Source organism: Rhinichthys klamathensis, unplaced genomic scaffold (assembly GCF_029890125.1).
Source record: "Rhinichthys klamathensis goyatoka isolate OS25496 unplaced genomic scaffold, OSU_Roscu_1.1 h1tg000165l_1, whole genome shotgun sequence".
Lineage (NCBI taxonomy): Eukaryota > Metazoa > Chordata > Actinopteri > Cypriniformes > Leuciscidae > Rhinichthys > Rhinichthys klamathensis.
The window spans coordinates 2,567,738-2,591,484 of record NW_026606697.1 but is presented as its reverse complement, the minus strand read 5'-3'; the positions used below and the strand labels follow the sequence as shown (position 1 = coordinate 2,591,484).

The following is a 23,747-nucleotide window of genomic DNA, read 5'->3' as shown; positions in this document are numbered from 1 at the left end:
CCCATAAAAATGAAACAAATATTATGAATAAAGAGAACGATGTCAGTAATATCAACATTTAGCAGTCCAGCGGTTTGAGGAATATGACAAGATATGAAACGTAATAATCTAAACTACATAAAAGCCACTTTTCATCTACTTGTGTGGGCTGACTGTGACTGGCTTAAAGTTTCAGTCAAAGATACAGATAACATTTCAGTTAAGGTTTAGTTAACTATTGGATTACATTAAATGCACCACACAAGATCATTTATGCCATATTTGAACTATCCTGAAGTAAACCTGCTTTAAAACTAATGATAATAAGAACAAGAATGAGAAACATAAGCCCCGACCACAGCAAAATCACATGGTTCAAAATTTCAATATTAATAAACGGAGCAATTCCAAGAGGGACCTGGCACCATCAGTGCTCACGTTAGCAGTGATTGTGTTCGATAACTCAATATTTTCACTTTCAGCACTGACTGACAAATTACTCATCAAGAGAGAGCCAGAGAAGAGTGTAATAGTGTATACCGTGGTATCCAGTGATGTCCTGAGGTAACCTCTGTGGTTTGTGTGCTGTTACTGCATTTAGATGGAGCAGGATGTGTGTCTGCAGACACACTGACTCACTGAACCTCAGCGTGTGAGTGTGTTGAGGGCCTCTGTAATAAATCACGCACAGAGGAGCATTCCCACACTACAGGAGGTTACTTTTCAGAGATAATGTGTCTGAATCAGAGCGAATGTGTGTGTGTGGAGGAGAGAACGAGGGGACATATCGCTTTCAAAGATCACAGTCTCAGATTGACGAGCCTGAAGGTGACCTCCAAGCTCTTATAACCACACACACTCTCGGTATCAGAGACTGTGAGGTCTGACAGCATCCTGTATATATATTCACAACACAGCATAACACAGCATGGCCTCATGATTTTTTTAAAACAGTACATAAATAATATAAAAATATACAGTATGTTCATGTGTGTTAATGCCTTAGAATTTGGTCAAAAGGTATCTAGAAAGCAGCATAACAATCCTTTTTCACATCCATAAATGTTCATTAGGTTTTATAACAGACCTACAGGGAGAGAGAAAGCTAACCTGTCTCTTATCTGTACAAATCATTTACACTTCATCCTGTACTAGGATTGCAGACACTATCATTTCCTTATCAACTGCTGAACTGGAGCGGAATTTGGTTCTCCCAGAAGACAAGAACCTTACACACACACACACACACACACACACACACAAGCATGCACATTGCCAGTAAGATGAGCGTGTTTGAAATGGTTATATCCATGCACATGAATGGAAACTCAATGAGAGAGAAAAGTGGTTGAAAAGCATTTTAGCATCAAGTTCACTGGCACTGGAAGATATGACCATCCCTAACCGTGCAGATAAACATTCATAACTAGACAAACAGTACAAACACACATACACGTTTTTTACAAATTCCAAAGGTAATTAAGTCAAATTTATTTTCTAATGCAGCAATCTCCAACAACGCAATCTGTTCAGAATGAAGCGCTCTGTAAAACATCTCTGTATGAATTTCTATCTCCTCTGATTATGACACAATCGTTCACATGTCTCTTACAGGATGGGTGAGAACTAACAGCCAATAAATTAACATAATTTTACATTCAATTACCAAGAACAATTTATAGCATTTACGAAGTGCATCCATCCCTTGATATTTGATTGAGAAGAATCTCCCTGTTATTTCTTCTCTCAGAGTGCAGAAAAAGCTTTGTCTAATTTTTTTAAAGTCTTAGTTCGCCCCCATTAAAGCCGACAGAGACGCTGATCTACAACGGAGAGACAGACCCTTTAAGACACCACTCGGTTCCGTCTGTCTTGATTAATATTTGATCAGCGGAACAGGCCGGTCCTGATGCTTATTGATCTCCACTATTACCCCACGGTTATAATATCGATCAACGTTTGCAGACGACTGCAGACACCTTCTCTCCATCTTGGAAGTAACTGACTGTCAGTTAAAAATCTCATCCGACCTCTGGAAAATCCCAGTAAAGGATCAGAAAACACTGTGTTGAGATAAGACTCCAATTTTCCAATTTATATTCCAATATTAACGCAGCCACTTGAAGTGAAGGCTTCAAACGCGGCTCACCCAATTTAGAACTATCCGTTTTATAATAAAGCATTCATCGTGGAAAAATAACATGAGTAAATGTTAACCAATGCATCATGGAATCAATTTGGCCTTTAAAGCACCATTAAGGTCTGCGGCGGATTAAATCTAAGTGCATCAGAGCAGAGATAACATCTGTCATATGAGTTTTTAATTAAGCATTGTTTTCGGTTGTATTTGCAGCTAATGTTGTTGTGTGTTTGTACGGATCGAAAAAACAGGCTCCCCTCATTCCTTATTCTGGTGTCTTTCTGCTGTGGAGGGCTATTAACGGTTAAGATTACAGCACTGCATCGTCCTTGAGCTCCCGGCAGGACAGCCCCTCCTTTCTGTGCTAAGACAAGCACTTCTCAATGGCCTGGATTAAGACAAGGACATGACAAACCTGTTCTCCAGATCAGTGTGGCCAAAGCCCATTGTTAAAAACTCAGAAGAGGCGTTGGGAGAACAGAAAACTCATTTGAACCCTAACCCTGAAAGGGTTTTCTATTACGGACTTAAAGGTAATACAGGCTTGGGCCATACCATGATCATGTAAACTGGTGTAAACTGCTCTGGAGATAGTGGGTGGGTGGTAAGGCTTCATTTCTCAAAGGTCTTTGAGTTCAACAGGGATGTCAGCATTAATACGGCATACTAGCATTAGATTTAAAAGTGGGTGTTGAGAGCAAACATATACATGTGCTCTTGTTCGCCCTAAGCAACATCCCACGCATACACACCACACATATATCACATACACACCATACTCATAATCATGTATGCAGTCAATAAAACTAATCTCCACTGACCAGGCAACAAGACTAAGGTCACATGAATCCACACTATCTGAAAACAAGTTCTGTACATTGTCTGACTACAAAAATGATCTGGGATGGACGATTGGCAAGGAGTCTATCTGCCTATCTATCTATGGCCCTGTTTACATCTGGTATTAAGATGCGTTTTGGTCGATCGGATCAAAAGTAGACGAGGGAGACACATTCCCGTTTACACCTGGTGTTTTAATTTGTCTCTTTTGTGCACTTTCAACCATTTTTGTCCTGATTTCTTCAAGGGGTCTATGGACGGGTAAATATATGGGCTTTTTCAGATCTTTCGATCTAATGGACAAAATAAGCTCAGGCACTTAATGAACGTGAAAGGAGATTATGGAAAAACAAACGAAGACCATCAGATTTTTTTTCTGCTCTGACAGCCGCAAGACCAGCCGAACGCTGCGAGCGAGTGTTAGAAACCAGGAATAGTGAGAGAACATTGAGCTTGGTACATTTTTCATCTTCAAACCAAACTTGGGTCTCCAGTCGACAAGTTTAAATCCCGTCTGGCTAGAGCGCTTCCCATAATGTTTACGCATTAGGTCAGTAGGCGGAGAGTAGACGGTCTTTTGTGGCTGTTTGAACACATTCGACCACATGAGTGTTTACGAAAGCAATCCGGTCTAATGCGTTTTCGACTACCTCAGGAAGTTGCAAAAGTGGACAAGCTCAAAACGTTTTAAACCCTGTTTACACCTGCATTTAGCGTCGTCCACTTGTGATCAGATTGACAAAAATACTTCTTAATGCCAGGTGTAAACAGGGCCTATCTGTTACAGTGTTGTTAGTGTTAACTAAAACTTAAATTTTGTTTTCAGTAATTGGAAATGAAGCTAAAATAAAACAAAAATATTAGATGAAAAAAATAGAAATGCTGCTTTGGCAACTTAACGAAATAAATAAATTTAAGTTGAAGAAGTACAATTACTAAAACTAAACCTGAAATAAAAATGTAAGCTACATACATAGTGTTACATCTGTCAGCTGCAGGTGCCATCATGTGCCAACTGATGGCATCCTAGTCCCTCACCGTTTACCTTAGACTCTGTTTTTCCCGGACTTCATTTCCCAGAATCCTTTGCTCATTATTAGTTGATCTGTTTCAGCTGTGTCTTGTTTCATTTGATCATCACCCTGTCTATTTAAATGCCTTTTGCCTTCATTCAGTATGAAGTCTTGTTTGTTTGTTTGCTGGTTTGGTTTACACTCTGTCAGTATTTTGAGCAGTTCCTAGTTTCTTTTTATTTTCCTGAGTTTTGGATTTCTTGTTCCCGTCTGCCTCAGTGGATTGTATTTTGTGTTTGCTCTGATTAAATGTGCTTGACCCTCTGCCTGGTATAGACTATGACCTTGGATTATATTTGTTAATAAACTGCGTTTGGATTCTCACTCTCTCTGCTGAATGCTGTCTTACCACCACAACCAAATCATTACAGAAGACTTCATCGTCATGAATCCAGCAGTTGAACTAGTTCGTATGCGTCAAGGTAACCGCACACTCGAAGAACATGTACACATTTTCCTTGACGTGGCAAATGCTTCTGATCTACCGGACTGTGCTCTCATAGACTTTTTCTGTTACGGACTTAACCCTCTTCTCAAGGATAAGCTAATTCATGATGCACCTCGAAGTTCGTTCGTTGACTTTCTGGACTATGCATTATTGTGGAGCGGGTCCCAGTTTACTGTGGGAGTGGTAGATGGTGATGCTTCGCCTAAACCTTTTTTGGGTGGGGGCTACGTGAGACAAGCTCCGATGGCCACGGAGCTTGACCAGCAATTTCCATCCACTCTAGTGCTGAATACCCCAGTGCTTGCAACGTTAGCCAGAACTGTCATGTCAGAGCCACCAGTAGCCATTGCAGTCATGTCAGAGCCGCCAGTCACCAGTATAATCACGTCAGAGCAGCCAACTTCCAGCACAACCTTGCCTAATTTTTCAGTGGTCAAGATCAACAATCCAAGGCCTCCTATTGTGAAAGAAACCTTTCCGTCTTCAGCCGTCATGGACACCATTCCTGTGTTCCCAGGTGTCGTTGACGCAGCGATTGAGGATGCCAAAGCTTTTTATCCACGTTGGGGCTTGATATCCAAGTTGGCAGATCTACCTCTGAGAATGGTCAGAACAGCAGGCTTATCAAAACCGCTATCATCGAATATTTCTGCTGACGCTTCTCTAATCCCAGAGTTTATCCCATCTTCCACTGTGCTTTCAGTGATGGCAGTGGCGCTGTGGTGTGTTTGGTCGACGTTCGTTGAAATCACTTTGAATATGACAGTTGCACATAATTCAGAGGGTGTTCCAGTCCATGAATCTGTTCCTGAGTTTCTTCCTGAACCAGTCCTGGTTTGCAGATCTTTCCATGATTCGGTTCCTGAGCTTCACGTCACGCCTGCCGAGCCAGAGCTTCACGTCACGCCTGCCGAGCCAGAGCCCGCTGATCCTGCGCCAGAGCCCGCTGATCCTGCGCCAGAGCCCGCTGATCCTGCGCCAGAGCCCGCTGATCCTGCGCCAGAGCCCGCTGATCCTGCGCCAGAGCCCGCTGATCCTGCGCCAGAGCCCTTTCCTGCACCAGAGCCCACTGATCCTGCGCCAGTCCTGTCCAGCCCAGAGTTTCCTTTGCCGCTGGTCCTGCTTAGTTCAAAGTCCTCTTCACTGCTGGTCCTGCCCAGCCCAAGACCCTCTTTGCTGCCGGATCCCCCCTTTCCTGTCAATTTTCCCATTAAAATTTTGGGGGGGCGCCCACCCGAAGGGTCGTCACCGCCCTGGCCGCCTGAAGGGTCTTCACCACCGTGGCCGCCTGAAGGGTCTTCACCACCGTGGCCGCCTGAAGGGTCTTCACCACCGTGGCCGCCTGAAGGGTCTTCACCACCGTGGCCGCCTGAAGGGTCTTCACCACCGTGGCCGCCTGAAGGGTCTTCACCGCCGTGGCCGCCCCAGGGGTCTTCACCACCGTGGCCGCCCGAGGGGTCTTCACCGCCGTGGCCGCCCGAGGGGTCTTCACCGCCGTGGCCGCCCGAGGGGTCTTCACCGCCGTGGCCGCCCGTGGGGTCTTCACCGCCCTGGCCGCCCGAGCTGCCTGGTCCGCCCTGCAGCCATGAACCGCCAGGTCTGCCTGGACCCCCTGAACCGTCTGCTCCGCCCTGGCCACCCAAAGGGTCATCTCTGCCATGGCCGCCTGCTCCGCCCTGGTTGCCTGTCCTGCCGCAGTCTTCAGGTCCTCTTCCCCTCCATGGTCCTGGCCCACCTTCCCGCCCCCGGATCCGCCTCCGCTCCACCTCCCACCTGGTTTTGAGCGTCTGGAAGCCGCTCCTTCGAGGGGGGGCTATGTTACATCTGTCAGCTGCAGGTGCCATCATGTGCCAACTGATGGCATCCTAGTCCCTCACCGTTTACCTTAGACTCTGTTTTTCCCGGACTTCATTTCCCAGAATCCTTTGCTCATTATTAGTTGATCTGTTTCAGCTGTGTCTTGTTTCATTTGATCATCACCCTGTCTATTTAAATGCCTTTTGCCTTCATTCAGTATGAAGTCTTGTTTGTTTGTTTGTTTGCTGGTTTGGTTTACACTCTGTCAGTATTTTGAGCAGTTCCTAGTTTCTTTTTATTTTCCTGAGTTTTGGATTTCTTGTTCCCGTCTGCCTCAGTGGATTGTATTTTGTGTTTGCTCTGATTACATGTGCTTGACCCTCTGCCTGGTATGGACTATGACCTTGGATTATATTTGTTAATAAACTGCGTTTGGATTCTCACTCTCTCTGCTGAATGCTGTCTTACCACCACAACCAAATCATTACACATAGAAGAAATATTTTTTTTTTTAAAGTAAAAATGACAAAAATACATTACAAAATTACTAATTGTTAAACTTAATGAAAACTGAACTATAAAAAATGAAAAGCTAATTTAAAAAATAATAAATACTACAATTGTAAACAGTACTAAAATAACAGAGATCTGTAAGGCCTTCAAACTTTAAAGATTTCAACAAGGCTTTGTCAAACCAATATTTTATGTTTGTCTTTCTATATAAAACAATTTCTTTGAAATTTAATTAAATTTTAATGCTACTACATTCATTTTCAAGCTGCAATTTGGCATTATGTTTGCAATTCAATTGAATTCAAATTCAGGAATTTTAAAAATAATTCTCAATTCAATTCTGAATGGCGCACAACCCTGAATGCCGTGCGGTTGCTAAGGTGTCCTGGGTGGTTGCTAGGGTATTGCCCACCCCCAAGTCTCTATGATATTCTGGTCTCTAGATATGGCTTGGGTCTATGGGAAATGCAACTCAGTTAAGAGTTAATTAGAAATGAATGCACTTGATTCCCAGTGGTAAACAAATGGGTTTGTTTGTGCATGTTATGACAAATTAGATAATATCAAATCTGCAATTAAATCATTAGCATTCATCCCACCAGTATTTAAAACAAAATTTAGATGGAAGAGCAGATAAATTAGCCCCATGAATCCAGAGAAACGCTTATTTATCCCGGAAAACAACAGTTACTGCAATCTGTAAATGTACAAAAGTTTAAGTATCCTGCTAATGCATTCAATAAACCATATGGTCAAGAAACCAACTGTGGACATGTTGGGCGGAAATCCTGGGTATTCAGGCGACAGCGGCAATGGCGCTCATGGTTGTGTGATCAATAGCAGCAGAATGTGAATATTGATTATGTGTGTGTTTTATGAGGAGGAGGGTTACAGGCCGTTGGGGGTTGGAGGTAATGAGAATAGAATGGAGCTCATGTGAAGGCAGTAAGGGGGTTACTGTAGCTAATTAATCCCCCGTGTGTTGTCTTTTGACTGCTCCATATGTGGTACTTTCAGTTACTCGCTCTCATCTAGGGAAATTCCATCAATTATGGGATTTGGGTGGAGGATAAATCCCCAGGGAAAGGGATTCTGGGTGAAGCATGCCAGAGGAGATCACATATACACACACAGATGCTCTACAGGAGTAATGGACCGGATGAAAGTAGGTGAACAGGGAACACCTGCCAAGAGGCAACTGGAATTTGGATCAGGTTAGAGAGGTTACAGGTGCTTTATGAAGGAAAACTCAATCTCAAGCTCCGACTTCATGCAAAGCTTGCATGCAACAATCTTGACCAATTCACAAAAGACAGCATGAATTGGTATTCACAATGCATTTACCTTCTTTAACATGACATATTTCAAAGTGAAGAAACAAACTGAATATTCAGCAAGAAATCATGTGTTTTAAGTCCCACATCTACTCTGTATTACTACGCTTAGCCACCAACACAGAGGGGCGGCTTTAACAGAAGGATTTTAATGGATTTACCCATAAATGCCTCTTTCTAGAGAGGAATCAATGAGTGCTTTTCAAGCCCGTCTGCAACATGAGTATCTGGCCCACAGGTACGACCTCTCAAGGTTCCCACTCATTCACATTCAAACAAATACACACTCCCATCTCAGCAGAGGTGCATTATAATGCTGCACGTCTCTCAGGTAGAACAGAGGCCAATGGGTGACGGGAAATCATTCAGTGATTCATTCCACCTCTTTCTCTGTAGATTACATGGTGGAGGGAGCTCACACAAACGGCTGTGATGGGGGTGAACAGGGATGGAAACCAACCTCTGAAATGTCAAGGAAAAGCAGAACAGAAAATTCTACAGATGGGTAGATGCTCATAGAGGAGTAAATGTTCATATCCAATGCTTTGGAATACAGACCTAAGGCTAGTTTCTGTTTTCAAAAAGACACTCAACAGATTATTGAAGAAGGGAAAGCAGCTTAAAAAATAGTGTTTATTTCGTTAGGAAATATATGACGGAAAAAAATGACTAAGACGATGACGAGACGACACCAAGGTCATTAAACGATATCTGTGACTATATCGACAACAAGAAAAGAAAAACTTTCCAAATTCTCACTTTGTTTTTGTCGAAAAAAGGAGGACAAAATATTACAGACTGACCCAACTACGAGCTTTCATTCTTGCGGTTGCCAGATGTCAAGAGTTTAAATCCCCAATCAGAGTGTTTCTCTTGAAAGTATACATTTTCTGCCCTGTGTTTTACTTAACCTTTGTAATCTGGCAACCATGCGCACCTGCTCTCTCTACACTGTGGAATCTGAAAAAGTTTACGTTTACTGTAAAGCAAACAAATAAAAAATAAACATTAAACAAAATAATTTGGGCTCTAAAGATGCTACAAAGCTATATGTCTAACCAAATTGTGTTCCAAATTTGAAGATGATATCACAAAAATTTAGCCCGCTAAAAGGTTTTAAAGTACCATTTTCATGGTAACGCAATTTCAAAATGTTTTTACAGGATGAATTTTGAGTGTTTAAGCTTTCGAATGATACCAAATTTATGATGATTACTAAAATATCTGATAGAGAAAAAGGATAATAAATAAAGCACCTGGTCACTGACAGTTAACAGGTTAAATAGATAGAAAATGTTATCATAATTCACTCGCCCTCGTGTCATTCCAAACCTGTATGCATTTCTTTATTATGTGGAACACAAAAGAAGATATTTTGGAAAATGTGTTTTTGTTCATACAATGAAAATCAACAGGGTCCAAATCAACACTGGCAATAATTGAACAAAAACTGATATTGTTTATTGCATGTACAAAAACTGTTGAAAAATTCTTCAAATTTTCTTAATAAAATCAAGAGGGTGAATAAATGATGATAGAATTTACTTTTTTTGTGGGGGGGATGTGAAATTTTCCTTTAAATTTTAAGCATCTAGTTTTGAATCAGACAAGAGTGATAAATGTTGCTAAAAGTACCAAAGCAAACATCAAGAGAGATTTATGTTATTCCAGCATAAGAATCGATAACTACGCAGAAAATCTATAAGGATTTCATACAATGGAGAGAGAAAACATGTAACCGCTTTTCCACTCGGCTTGAAAAAGGCCAGCAAAGTCTGTGCCATTGCTCATTGTCACCTCGGCAAACCCATTTCCCAGCAGCCCTGAAGGAAACTGCGGTTCGACATTTTTTACACAACATATGTCACGTCGCGCACGGACACGCGTACACGCCGCCCTGACCTAGAGCAACAACTCCGGGTTTTCCGTGAAGTGCTTCTCCGTGTTCTCCTTCACCGCCTCCCCACCCCTCTTTGTCCCTGTGCTTGTCTGTAGCTTTTCCGATTAGGATTCAGTACTCAAACCCGCTCTTCCAAACGGTGGCAGAAACGGGATTCTCCAGCTTCACACTCCAGGTTACACATGGCTAGAGAGGGAAAAGACGCCTTTATCCTTCGTTATCGCTGGGAAAGCTCCTAGGGTGTAAAATTGAATTTTGATGAGATCATGTGCCGTGCCACAGCCGAGGGGAGACATTAGGGAAGAGTTTGGGAAGTGGGTGAGGGCTTAAAGGAGAATACTGAAGCAGGTACCGTATATCAGCAGCGTCGCAGCCCCCTGCGCTAGAGACTGAAGATAACAGCCTTAAAAACAGCTTCCAGGGACTCTGGGAAGGCAGTCCATTCTCGTGCTGATGTGGAGAGAACTGTTAGTTGAGATCAGCAGGCGAGTCTCGCCTCGGGCGTGTTTGGGCGGATGCGCTGTGATGAATGACAGAATACATGGCTATTTGTCTCCGTGCACAAAATCTCATTTACCATTAACATTGTGTTTACCGGAGCCCGGACGGCAGTAACAAAGACCCTTTGAAAGGTCACACAATAAATTAAAATTGGGAATAACACTCCTGCCTATACTATGACGGGAATTTCATAAGCCGATGAAACACCCCAGATATGCACAGAAACGTGTAATGTCTGTCAACCAACAGTCCATACACAGTATCTCTCAGAAAATCTACATGAATATTTTTGCGAATACAGATGGCATATAATAATCTGATTAATCCTGTAAGAACATGCATGGCTTGTCAAATCCATTATGTGTCTCCAGTATCAAGTATGTCCAACTGATGGCTCAAATCTTTGGTTTATTGCAGCAGCAGCACAGTGAGACTCTTGAAGGTTGTATCCAAGACCTAGGCGCTAGTGTAGTTTAATTAAAAGACGTAGATGAGACCTACAGATACAAGACTGGTCATGCTCAGCTTCAACCTTCCAACTGGGCCTGACCACCTGTCCCTCCGTGAGGAAGAAGAGGGGACTGACAGATGGTGTCAGAGAGTCAGAAGCTGCTTTTTCCACTCTCCACCCTCACGTCACATTCAACGGCTCATCGGTGCCACCTGCCCTGACCGACAAAAACACTTTCCCCTCACTGACATTGTTCATGGAGAATCCAACAGACCAGGATGAAAAGAGGTCTACTGCACTTCAACGTTTAAGACATAGGGGCAAAAATCCCACATGAGTTTTTGTTTTATGAGTTTAAGTAATATTACACAAGCAAAAATTCTGTTTATCCCCAACTGATTGCAATTGCAAATGTGATATTGATTGAGTTAATAGTGAAGCTTTTAGACAAAATATTGTCAGTTTTTGCTCTATTTTGCTGACTAAAATGGTTTGAAACAAATCCACAACAGAACCGTTGTGCATCTACAGTGGAAAGATGGGTTTTCTTGATACTGATTTAATTTGACTGGTAACAACCCTATGCGGCTTATTATTTTAATTGAATTTATTGATTAAATGTAAGAATTTCACATAAATGATGATGCATGTATCTAAGAGGGAAAATATCACCCTTTATTGGACAAGTTAAATTAACTGTACAGATATGAAGAATAGGAAAAGCTTTTGGACAGCTTTTAGATGGCACAGCCAGCCAAGGCACTAGCACAAAAACACACTCAGCAAAATATAGTCTAATTATCTTTATTGCTAAAATCCCAGAAGATAGATATACTACAGCAGTGGCGGACCACTTCAACAGTAAAACAAAAAATGTGGACCAGCAAAAATCAAAACAATTACTTATTTTAGGAAGCGTTTGAGTTTAAACAGCCTCTGATTTGCTGATTCATAATTTGTTTTACCAGACTGCAGTTTTGCTCTCATTTCACTAAAATGAACTAGAATACTTTTATTTGACGAACCTGCTGTAAATAAGCCAACTTTTCATTCGCTTAGATGTTGGGCCTAACAGTTATGTTCACAGTTACATCATTGAACTGACACGAATGAGACTCCTTTTTTACAAATAAATGTTACACAATCAGTGTATTAATTGCTACCAGCTGATTAATCATTGGTGTTTTTGGTCAATTATCATGATTTCTCAAGTTTTTAAAATCAGTCATTCAACTAGCTGACTACCTGAAACCCTTCAGTTTGAGAACCAATGGTGTTATACAAGATGATACCTTGTACTGTGTGCTGTACTTTAACGTACTACAAGACAGCACTTAACCATACTAAATACTAAAGTATACTATACTGCACTTTGTTGCTTTAATACAAAAATAATGCAAACAGCAAGCTAGAACAAAATAATCAGAAAAACATTCACACAAAATCCTGTTAAGACTAAAATATGCTGTATGATGTTAAATCATGTAGTATACTAAACAATGTTGTAATGTAACTGTATACAAAAATACACTATAATACAATAGACATCATTGCACTAAGCCTGTCACGATTATGAATTGTGTACTGACGATTAATTGACATTCAAATTATTGTGATTAACGATTTAATTCAGTTTTGCTCATCACAGTGCAAATATGTTATTTTTGTGTGTTTTTCTTGGAATTGTATGTAATATAATATCATTTACTTCAATGCTGTAAAAATTAATGTTTATATAACTGGTAGTTAATATAATATAATATATTATACTATAATGTACTATAATATAATATAATATAATGTTTCATGTCTCATTAAACCCATAAGAGGAAGACCTTTAAATATCTTTGTTTTTTGATTTTGTTTATTCTTTACTGCTACCAGATTGAGACTATCTCCACACCGGAAAAGCAGACACAATATCACACAATTTATGGCATTTTTTTTGGCGCTTAAATTTCCTTTATTTGGATGACAGCATGTAATTGAAATAAAAGTGAAACTGCACAATTATCGCAATCTTGTATAATTGCAATAAGATCAAATAACCATTCATGATCAGATTAATCATTTATTGTGACAGGCTTAGTGGCCTACATTGCACTACAATCCAAATACTACACTATGATCATAATACTGAGTACTATCATCATACTCTAGCATCAGTCAGAAACCTTATGTCTCCCCTCACATCTCTGCTGGCTGGCAGGGAGTAAGACCTTCCTCTATGGATGAAGAGTTTCACGCAGGAGTTATTGAGATGAATTGTCAAAGAGGTGTAAAGAAAGAGCGCAGCACACACTTCTCATCTCCAGTGGAGAAACTCTGGCAGGGGGAAGGGGAAGAAAACCTGATTACGGTGATAATGGCTGGCTGTAAATAAAGAGGCTGCGACAGTCATTCTTCAATGAGCTTTCCAGCCTCACTGATATTATGTTCAATTAGGCTCAGATATTTCTATCATGGGCCAGTGGAAAACGATCAATCAAGGCTGTCAGCAGTCTCTCTCGCTCGCTTTGCATCTCTGGGAAGGAAGCCAACATTACTAAATAAAGGTGCACACACAGAGATATACTGTTCAAAATGGCAATTACTGTCTTTGATGCAGTTTTAGCACTCCAGTTAAATCTGTAATAGTCAGAACATTACAGTAAGGAAAGAGATATGGCTTGCTCGGCATATCCCATGCAAAAGTAACAGGAAGTAAAACGGCGATATGTCTAAATAAAAAAATGTTTTCAGGATAAATAATCAGCGGGGCAAATTGCACGATGATTTTTTTTTTGATTAATCGAAAGAAGCAGAAATCGCTATCATGATTAAAATACAATTAAATAGTGCAGTCCTATACCCAAGGTCAATATACAAAGTAAATATTTTCCAGATAACATTTTAATAATTTGTCAAAACAAAAGCAAATTACTTACACGTAATATCCCACTTTTTATCATAATATTTGAAAAAATTATAACATTCATATTTACAGGTACACTATGTAACTTGTTTTGTTCAAAATTAACTACATTTAAACAATGAGTTAATAAATTATTAATCCTTCTTCCAAACATGTTAAAACAATTTGTCTTACCCTGATTCACTATGGTAATATTATAAGCAGTGTTGGGGAAAGTTACTTTTAAACGTAATGCAATACAATATTGCGTTACTCCCAAAAAAGTAACTAATTGCGTTACTTAGTTACTTTTTATGGAAGGTAATGCGTTACATTACTTTTGCGTTACTTTTTTCTTACCTGGGCTTGGCTTGCTTGTTGGTTTTTTAATAATAACAAAAAAGTTTTATTTTTGGCAAATGTTAAGGCCCTTTCATACCAAAAGTTAAATAATAAGCCTCAGGCTGAAGCATATTTACGCCTGTACAGTAGAGGGCGCCGCTCAAACAAACCTTTCAGCTGTGCTGCCATTCTGGATTAAAGAATGGATTAAATTACTAAAGTAATTTTTCCTTATTAGTATGGTTGAATTAGATCATTGAAGGTCAGCAGCAAATATATTGGCTAATAAAGTGAGATTAAATACATAAAGTATATTTGTGTAATTTAATATAGTTAATTATAAAAGTTTTGCGTAAAATTCTGAGATTGCATTTTACTGTTTTTATTCGTTTTGAGGAATAATGAATGTTTTTGTGCAAGTGCAATGAGTAAATGCATGTTCAGATTTATTCTAGAACTAAAGTAACCATCATGTTTACACAGTGCACACAACACCTCCTCACTTTATTTCTCTCAACACGGGGACAGGAGAGCTTTCAGTCAATAAATGTGGAAAAGTAACTAGCGTTACTTTTTTTTAAAAACTTATTGGCTTATTAAAGCTCTCTTAAAGCTTAGATATTTTGCTGTAAATTGAAAAAGTAATGCATTACTTTACTAGTTACTTGAAAAAGTAATCTGATTACGTAACTCAAGTAGGGCTGCAACGATTAGTCGACGTTGTCGACAACGTCGACAATAAAAATTTGTCGACAAATATCTTTGTTGTCGAGTAGTCGTTTGATCTCACGTGACCTAATGTAAGGGCCTGCAATCCTGCGATTTGACCGCTACGGCGCTGTAGCGCTAGAGTGTAGTGCAGCCCTTACAAATGCTATTGCGGTAGAAGAGAAAACAGCGCGAATTATGACAGTGCAAACGAATCCGAACTAGCAAGGTTTAGGTTTGGGAAAGTTTCACAAAACTTCAAATCAAGAATGCTGTCGTGTGCAATTTTCACGGGAGCACAACATGCATGTTGGAGTGCAAGAGGAAACATCCCGGGAAAAGAGGAGCCGGTGAGAAGTGAGTGTTCTCCAGCTGGAGCTTAAGTTAGCCTACTAACCAGCGGCAAATCTCTCTTTATTAGAGAATGCAATACTACTAATAATAGTAATAATATTATCAATAGTAATATAATTACAGTAATGTGATGACTTATTTTGTATAGAATAAAGCTTGATCGAGCTTAGGAGTCAGGGCTGTTTTTATTATTTTAACACTATTAGTATATTAGGTATTATTATAGTCTTATCACTTGCCTGTATTTTGTTCAATAATCATGAAGACTTACAAAACGAGATGTTATATCCTTCCTATGATATAGGAAGAATATCATGGCAGTTACTTTATCATACTATAAATTAAAAGGTGAATGAGAACGTCTCTGTCAGCTCAATTGTCATGTAAAAAAAGATTGTAATTTTATAATTATAATAATTGTTTGCAGATTAATATTTTACCATTCTTAGTGTCCTGAAGTAAATGTCCCTTTTTCTGTTTCAGTTCTAAGAAAAGCAGTGGGCCTATTAAACAATGCTTAGAGAGCATTTGTGTGTGATTTGAGTTGGACCGAAATCTGAAAACTTAAAGAGAATGACCTGTTTAGTTGGCTCAAAGTTCATTAAAACAACTATTTCAAAAGCTGAAGTGATTTTCTTTTTTTATATTATAGTTAGAATATGTATAACTCAATGTTTTAACTAATTGGAAAAGCTGAATAATCGTTCCAAACTTACTGATTAGTCTGCGAAATAATCGAGGATTAGTCGATTAATCGTTCTAATAATCGTTAGATTAATCGATTATCAAAATAATCGTTTGTTGCAGCCCTAGTACCCTATAAGTGTACCTAAAAAAAACATGTATAAATGAGTTAAAAATACATAGCTGCATTTACATAGCTGCATTTACATCTATGGAAGGGAGATCATCATATTTGGGGTTATTTGGCATCAAAAATATTGAAAACACCATTAGCTATCTCTTTACTGTCAAAATTATCCCAAAGAGTATCAATATCAAAGAAATGGCAGTGGCCTTAATAAGTCAAAACACATATGCACTTTAACACTTCACATAATATGACTCAAAGTGAAGAAGATCAAAACACTCTTGTCAACAGCTCAGGCACAAACACACAGGTTTCTCATCCTCCTAATGAGAGCGATCTGATGTCCAAGATGTCACAGCCAAACAGTTTGATGTGCAATTAGTGTCACTCTTCCATTCCCAATAGCACAGGGAATCTCTCCCAAGCATGATTCAGAAGAAAACACATGCAACTTTTCAATCTGTCAAAGCTTTTGTCCTGTCCTATCTTGAACCTTAGTTCCTAAAAAGGAATATTTGAAAATTTGAACATTTTATCCATAAATAAACATAAATTATCCATATGAATTGAGCGGTTTCAATATTTTTTTTGAAGAGAACATTTTTTTCCCTCCATTGCTGCCAAATGGACGGACAGAAATCTCTCAGATTTCAACAAAAAGATCTTCATTTGTGTTCCGAAGAGGAACGAAAGTCTTACGGGTTTGGAACGACATGAGGGTGAATAAATGATGACAGAGTTTTCGTTTTTGGGTGAACTATCCCTTTAAACAGAGTCTTCAGGCAAAACTACTCTAAATAGTGAAGGAAAGATAACAGCACTTGCTGGCTCTGTCAGTTTCTACTGTGTGTGGCCTCAACAAACACAGCCTTTGGTCTAGTGTACACTACTGACACAGTAGCCATGCCAACCAAAGAGGTGTTACAATTTAAAAAGTAGGAAAATTCAATATGATTAAATTCTGCTCTTTTATGCAAACATTAGTGTAAAAATCACCCTTTTCGTGTTAGCTTAGGGTGTATTCACACCAGGAAAATCCGCACTTGCTTTGGACCAAATACAATGTTGATTTTCTTTTTATTGGTGTGGTTGTGGTTCGCTTTCACACTGCCCTTTTTGCAAGTGAACCAAAATTTGTAAACAAAACCACACGTGTGCTAAGGTCATCCATTCATTGGACAGAAATTCGAACCATACCAGAGTTCGTTTGGAACCGGACCGAGACCACGTCTTCAGCTGGGTCTGGTCTCGGTACGGTTGTTTGGTCCGCGCATGAGTGCGATTGCTGTATCCCACCTGCCCAAAAGATCCTCACCAAGGGGGGAAACGAACTTGAGTTCGATTCAATTGAACCAAACAAGACAGGTGTGAATACACCCTTAGTTTCGAAAGGGTCTGGTTATGAATCAAAAAGCATAAATATTTTGTCTGAGGACTGACTGTTTGTGAAATTAACCTTTGTGAGCTAAGGTTCTTCAGCAGTCAGAAACTCAGTAGGTTTCAGTGGTTGATAAAACAAGCAAAAGATGAACCTGAGAGTCTGAAAAATCTATAATTTAACAGATTGTTCCTTTTGCTTTCTAAATTAAGAAATCAAAGTGGGAAAAGAAAAAGGTAGGTAAGTACAAATTCTAAAATTATAATCAAATTATAATTACAATTATTTAAGTACAAGTACGTTTTTAACAACGTTTTCAAACAATATTTTCGTAACCACAAAAGTTTTATGTGATTTATATTCATAAATTTAAACATATTTTTTTATGAATACGAATCACAAACTGAAATGGTCCATTCCTTTGTTCCATCAAGATTTATACAAAATGTTTTATTAAGCTCTATTTTTTTTTTCACATTTAAAAATCTTAAAATATGTAAGGATTTTTCAATTAAATTTGATGGAATTTTACTATGCAATTGATATTCGTAAATCTAAAAAAAGAAAATGTGTGTGTTCTTACAAAACTGCTTTTTGTCCTAAGGAACTGTATACTACAACAAAACACAACTGTCTACTTATCCCTTCATTACAGATTTACATATCACGAAAACATGATTGAACCCTAAAAATTACAGACAAAAACCGTAGACCAAAATTGCACACCAATACAATCAAGAGAAACCTTTTTTGGGACCAAAAAAATTATTTTCTTCCATAATGGACATTCAAAAGTAGCCAATAATTTAGACAAATAAATGCAGGGCTGCATAAGGCAGCGAAGTATTGAGATGAATGGAAATGTAACCATTAAAATCCAATTGTGTTTTTGCAGTGAGAATTGAAGAACATCATGCAGAACACACATTCGTTTCACCAAGCAAAACAAAGCAAGGAAACATTCATTAGAATATATGAAGACGCCACTCAAAATAAGCCACTATGCTTTTTCAATTATACCTATTTTCATTAATGTATTTCATCCTCTTCATTGATTCACCCCTCTTGCTGTCAATGAATGGAGGACTGGAGTTCACTGGCTCTTTGTCATTACTAGGCCCTAATCTAAAATGCATAGCTTCACATTGAAAAAAATGATGTAAGCTTCACCTCAACGAGCAATTCCAGAATGAAGTGCATTACCTGCGACTCTCCCAGGAAAAGTCATTTGATGAACACACGTAATCAAAAAATCAGGGCCAATAGTAGAGAGAAAATCCAATTAACCAAAGCAGGAGCAGCTCTCTCAGGAAAATCTATATAGCATGAGGTAATTGGGAAACACCTAGCGTCAGATCCAGGGAGACCCCTGTTATTCCACAAACAATGGATCGTATATAGCAGACGGATAGACCTATTCAAAACCACTGGTTTCAATTAACAGAAACCATTGTGCAATACAAAATATCGTGTCATGTTCATAGTACTGAACAAATTTCTGATTCATATCATCCTTTGGATAACTTGAATGTGCTTTGAATTGAATTAGTTATTTGATTTTTGGTCTTTATGCCAACGATCTTCTTGATGTAACGGTGTGTGTTCGACTCAGTGTCCTGACAAGAGTTCATCATGCTGGAAAATTGGAAAACAGCAGCTGTGCTTTTTGCTACTTTAATTAATTCATGTTCTACTAGAATCCCAGGTGATCAATTTTGCATATCTAATCGAGTCAAACCAAAGAGGACGGTGGAAAAAAGCCATCCACCACCAAGCATTGCAGTCAAATTAGTCTGTATACTTTAATAGTCCTTCAAGACTCTCCTTTAAGTCTGGGCGAGAAACCAAAATGCCCCTAAAGGATCCAGCTGGGCAACCAGGAAGCTCAAGCCTCATCTCTTCGCTTCACGCTAGGATTTACACCAAGCAAAACATGTCATACTTGGAGAGGCAAGCAAACGGGTATCCGTTTACATGTAAAATCAGATTCCCAAAGACGGAAGTGAAACATGGGCCTTGAGGAATCTCTAAGCCAATTAGCTCAGCTCTTGAGAGCACAATGCGCCTGATCTAAGGGGCGAAACTGGATCGAATCGGATCGGATGCAAACACTCAGGTTTGTGATGACTCCCCTAAAGTTATTGTGCATTACTAGCTGTTTATTTAATTTATCATACAACTCGCATGACTGATAATCTGCACTGAGAGCCTTGGTAAACCAAGGATTTCGAATAAAACAAAACAAAGCAAATTACACTCTTACATTTACACCAAAACTCTGGCGTCGTTTTTCTCACGCTTCACTGCTATAAAGTCTAAAATTTTCCACAAGCTTTGTGGTCAGCACACGCATTTGCAAGCAGTCATAAAGTGTAGACACAAATCTCAACACAAGTCAATTAAGCGGCCATTGCACCTGGTGCTATGCTATTGGGCCATATGCCAAGGGACGTGCACGGCCTCAGCTGACCATAAATCACCGGATAATGTGCAGCATGGCCAAGGTGAAAGTGTTCCAAGTTTCTCCCTTAGCATTCAAATAAAACTGTATTGCCTGGTTTCACAGACAAGGCTTAGATTAAGCCGGGATTAGGCCTTAGTTTAATAAGGACATTAAAGTAGCTTTTATAAACGTGCCTTAGAAAAAAAACATTACTGGTGTGTATTCCAGAAAGCAAGGTTATCTTACCGTCAAACATACACTGAACTCTCGGTTGATTAATCCAAACCTTGCTTATTCGAGGTATGCTGGTTCCAAAAACGCATCGACGAATCGACGAGTCGCCATGGAAACGGACGGTAAGAAAAAGCGTGCCTTTTCGTTCTTTTGTCAAAGGTGAACTAAGTAACTTTTTTACCTTAATCGAACAGCTTTGGGGTCATTGTAATGTTTATACTACTGATTTCGTGTTGAATGGTGGTCGTCTCGCACCCCCCTGGTGCCTGTGAGCCGCAAAAACACCCTTGCAACTTTGGGCCGGCGAGTCGCCGGCCTCAGTGTTAGGAAGTATCGTGTGATATCAGGTCTCGTGAGGTAACAAATTGCTTTACGGCAAAAAACAGATCTGATAAAATTCTGATAAAATGAGCATCAAACAGAAATAACCCGGCGCCGTATACATGTGGTGTTGGGCGCGCGCAGCTCTTAAAGGGGCCATACCTTATTTCCACTCGTTACAGCGTCCATCCTACTGAACAGGTACCGGTTGTACAGGGGGAGGGGATCCGGCCGTGAGTGTGAGCCATCTCTGCGTGAGTGCTATTCACGACAGTACAAGTACTCCACAGCGACTAAGTAGGAATTCCGACAAAAGTAGGAATTCCGACACTAAGTAGGAATTCCGACAAAAACGGAATTCCTACTTAGTGCTGCTTTAATGCAGATTTACATACTTGGTGCATATCGCCACCTATTTGGTGGTTGTGCACGGTGGTTGCACGGTGGTTGTGCAATCATTTTTTCAATCTTTTCGTTTAATAATCTTTAATCACCGTGAATAGAACTATAACGTTTGTTTGATGCTAATTATATAATAAAAAGAAAGTCTGATTAAACTAAATAACAGTCTGTGATTGCAAAGATAACATGGCTGTATAAGTTTATTTTTTAGTCATTTTGCTTCTACATTGTTTGAAGGGTAAGATATACCGTATATCATATCATATATGCCTTTTATTATAGAAATAGATGATAGCATATGAAAACGTCCTGTTGCAAAAAAAAAAACAACAACGTCTGAATGCAGATCAAAGATGTGTGAGATATAGCTATATATTATAATAAAATTAACATTACCTTGTAACATAACTTGAACAGAAGCTGCTCTGGAGTAGGTTATGTTCAGAGAGTAAGTGCTATGGCTAATTACATACCCTGAAAGTTTCCTCCGTTTTTGGAACCGAAAGTTGAGGTTATCCGCTTATGTCACATAACCTGCTTTCTGGAATACCCCCCAGGTGTGCATCTTGAGACAAAACAATGGCACTGACATATTGTGAAACCAGGAGTAAATGATTGAAATGTTGCAAACAGCGACTGAAGAATCAAATCCAGGCACAATCATTGTATCTGGAAGCTGAATTTACAAAAGCATTTTATGGGCATTTAGGAAAAGATCAGGCAGCTTTAAATGTAGGGAGTGGGAGTTTTGCTCTCCTCAAAAGTAAGATATACGAGTATCTCAAATCAAAACACTCACCTTTTTCTGATCATCCAGACCATGGACTACCTGCTTCCGCTTTTGAGGCTGAGATGTAGACGCCTCGGCTCCCGACTCAGACATCTTCCTAAAACACTCCTTGAAGTATCCACGGCACTTCTTCAAATAAAAATCCAACGCTCTCCGACCTGCTCCAGTGTTCCCGAATCCAAAGTCCCTATGCAACCGAGCTAATTCCCTTTGCCACAGTAGTGTCCATTCATTCGTGCGATTCATTGAGTCTGGGGCAGGACAGACGTGCGATCACACCATGGTGCATCCCTTCAGATGAAGCCCAGCACGGCTGCTCTGTGACAGGCATCGGGAAGGGGGGAAGGGCCCCTGTGACCAGCAACCCCAACTTCATAATTACACATTTCGGTATTCACAAAGTCATTTTCCCGACGAGCTGAAATCTTTCAAATGACATAGTGTCATGCTCTTGCAGCTTTACATCACAGTTTGTTCTTGTAAAATCCTCCAAATCCAGAGATCCAGGCACTTTTGCTCCAGACTTGGGTCTTCTTTACATAAGCAGGTGCATGAGTGACAGAAGAAAACAAGACAAAGCAAACTTAATTTTATTTTTATATAAAAAGAATTAAGTGAGGGCAAAATAACTGTTTAACTTCAAGAGTATTGATTAAATGTTTAAATTAAATACAGTACAAGCAATTTGTCGTATTATTAGATGTGCACGTGCATTATATTTCGTTCTGCTGAACAACGCGAGCTTGCACACATTGACATTGATTTAAGATAATTATATTATATCCCAATTCATATTAGGGCATCCATTAATAACAAGCGTGTCTAGATAAACTTTATAACCCTTGAATTAACATATTGGGCAAGTTGGATTTCGGGAACAATACGTAAGCCGCGACACACAAACAAATGTTTATTTGAAGAATTGTTTTTTAAAATACTTAAAAACATTATTCTGACTTATGGCATTTTTTTCACAATCCATGGGATAAAGGCTCTTAATTTAATAAATCATATCTCTGCCATCAAGCAACCCCTCCTTCACAGCGCTCGCATTGTAGTCGAGATCCTTTGGTTTTTAAGTAATTCAATATAAAAATGTAACATTGCACAACAATTCAAACCGTGAAGCTTATCAATGAGGTTTGATAAAAACATATTTTACACCGAGCATCTACTTCATGACGATAGAACAGAAGATAAAAGAGACAACTCACCCCAAACAGGAGCGCTGGGTGTCCGCTGAGGGATGCGGAGCAGCAGTTGGAGTGTGTGTGAGTGAGTGCACGCGGGACCAGCGCGCGCTACAGCAGCCTCAATCCATCACATTACGTCATTCCGCGCACACTAGTCTTTTCTCGCCGCTTCATACCGCTGAACGTCTCCATGGAAACGTCAACAGCAAATACGCACAGTGTCACCTAGCGGCAAACAAAGGCGGTGTTGGTAGCGATATATCAACATAAATAATAGCATGCTAAATCTAGATTAGTTTAATATTTAAAAGTTAGATTTTATACTGTTTCTTGCGAAAAGAAAATGTTTAATTATATATAATAATATACATTAATGATAATAACAGATAATTGTACTTACAACCAGAGCCTAAAACTAACTTTTTGGCCCACCTGCCAATGGCCGTTGACTTAAGAAAATGTACCGGCCATAAATATATTTTACCGGCTATGAAACTGTTTTGCAAAAACAGGCAGTTATGACACCAAAATTGTAAATGCCAGTGAAAAAAAAAATCACAATTCTCTATTCCAATTTCGATACCATGGCTAAAACCACTGGCCCAATGTAAATTTGGAACATTATAACAGACTACATTATACAGAAAAGTAAACAGTCAGTAATAAATTAAGAACAAAAAATCTAATTACAAATACAAATACATACAATATAACAAAGAAACAAATGAAATAAACAGTTTCAGGTTTTTCGGGTAGGTCTAACACAAGTTTCCAGGTACAGAATTGTAATAAAGTAAGCAAATGTAAAATAACACGACACAGTCTTCACTGTATAAATTAAACATCCTTATTAATTAATCCTTAATAAAGTTACAAAAGGTATTCAGTCAGGAGCAGTGATT

The 23,747-nt window shown here is 39.3% G+C and overlaps 1 protein-coding gene across 4 annotated transcripts in view; it reads right to left on the bottom strand.

The window, feature by feature from the left end:
- nav2a (neuron navigator 2a) overlaps positions 1–22,124 on the bottom strand; it is a 207,900-nt gene extending 185,776 nt beyond the window's left edge. For 2 of the 4 annotated variants that reach the window (XM_056259202.1, XM_056259203.1), the window contains exon 1: positions 21,662–22,124. In XM_056259202.1, coding sequence (XP_056115177.1) covers positions 21,662–21,898 — 237 coding nt within the window. In that variant the 5' untranslated portion in view covers positions 21,899–22,124. The remainder of the gene's footprint in view (positions 1–21,661) is intronic. The other 2 variants (XM_056259206.1, XM_056259204.1) reach the window with 1 other exon arrangement.
- Between the last annotated feature and the right edge of the window lie 1,623 nt (positions 22,125–23,747).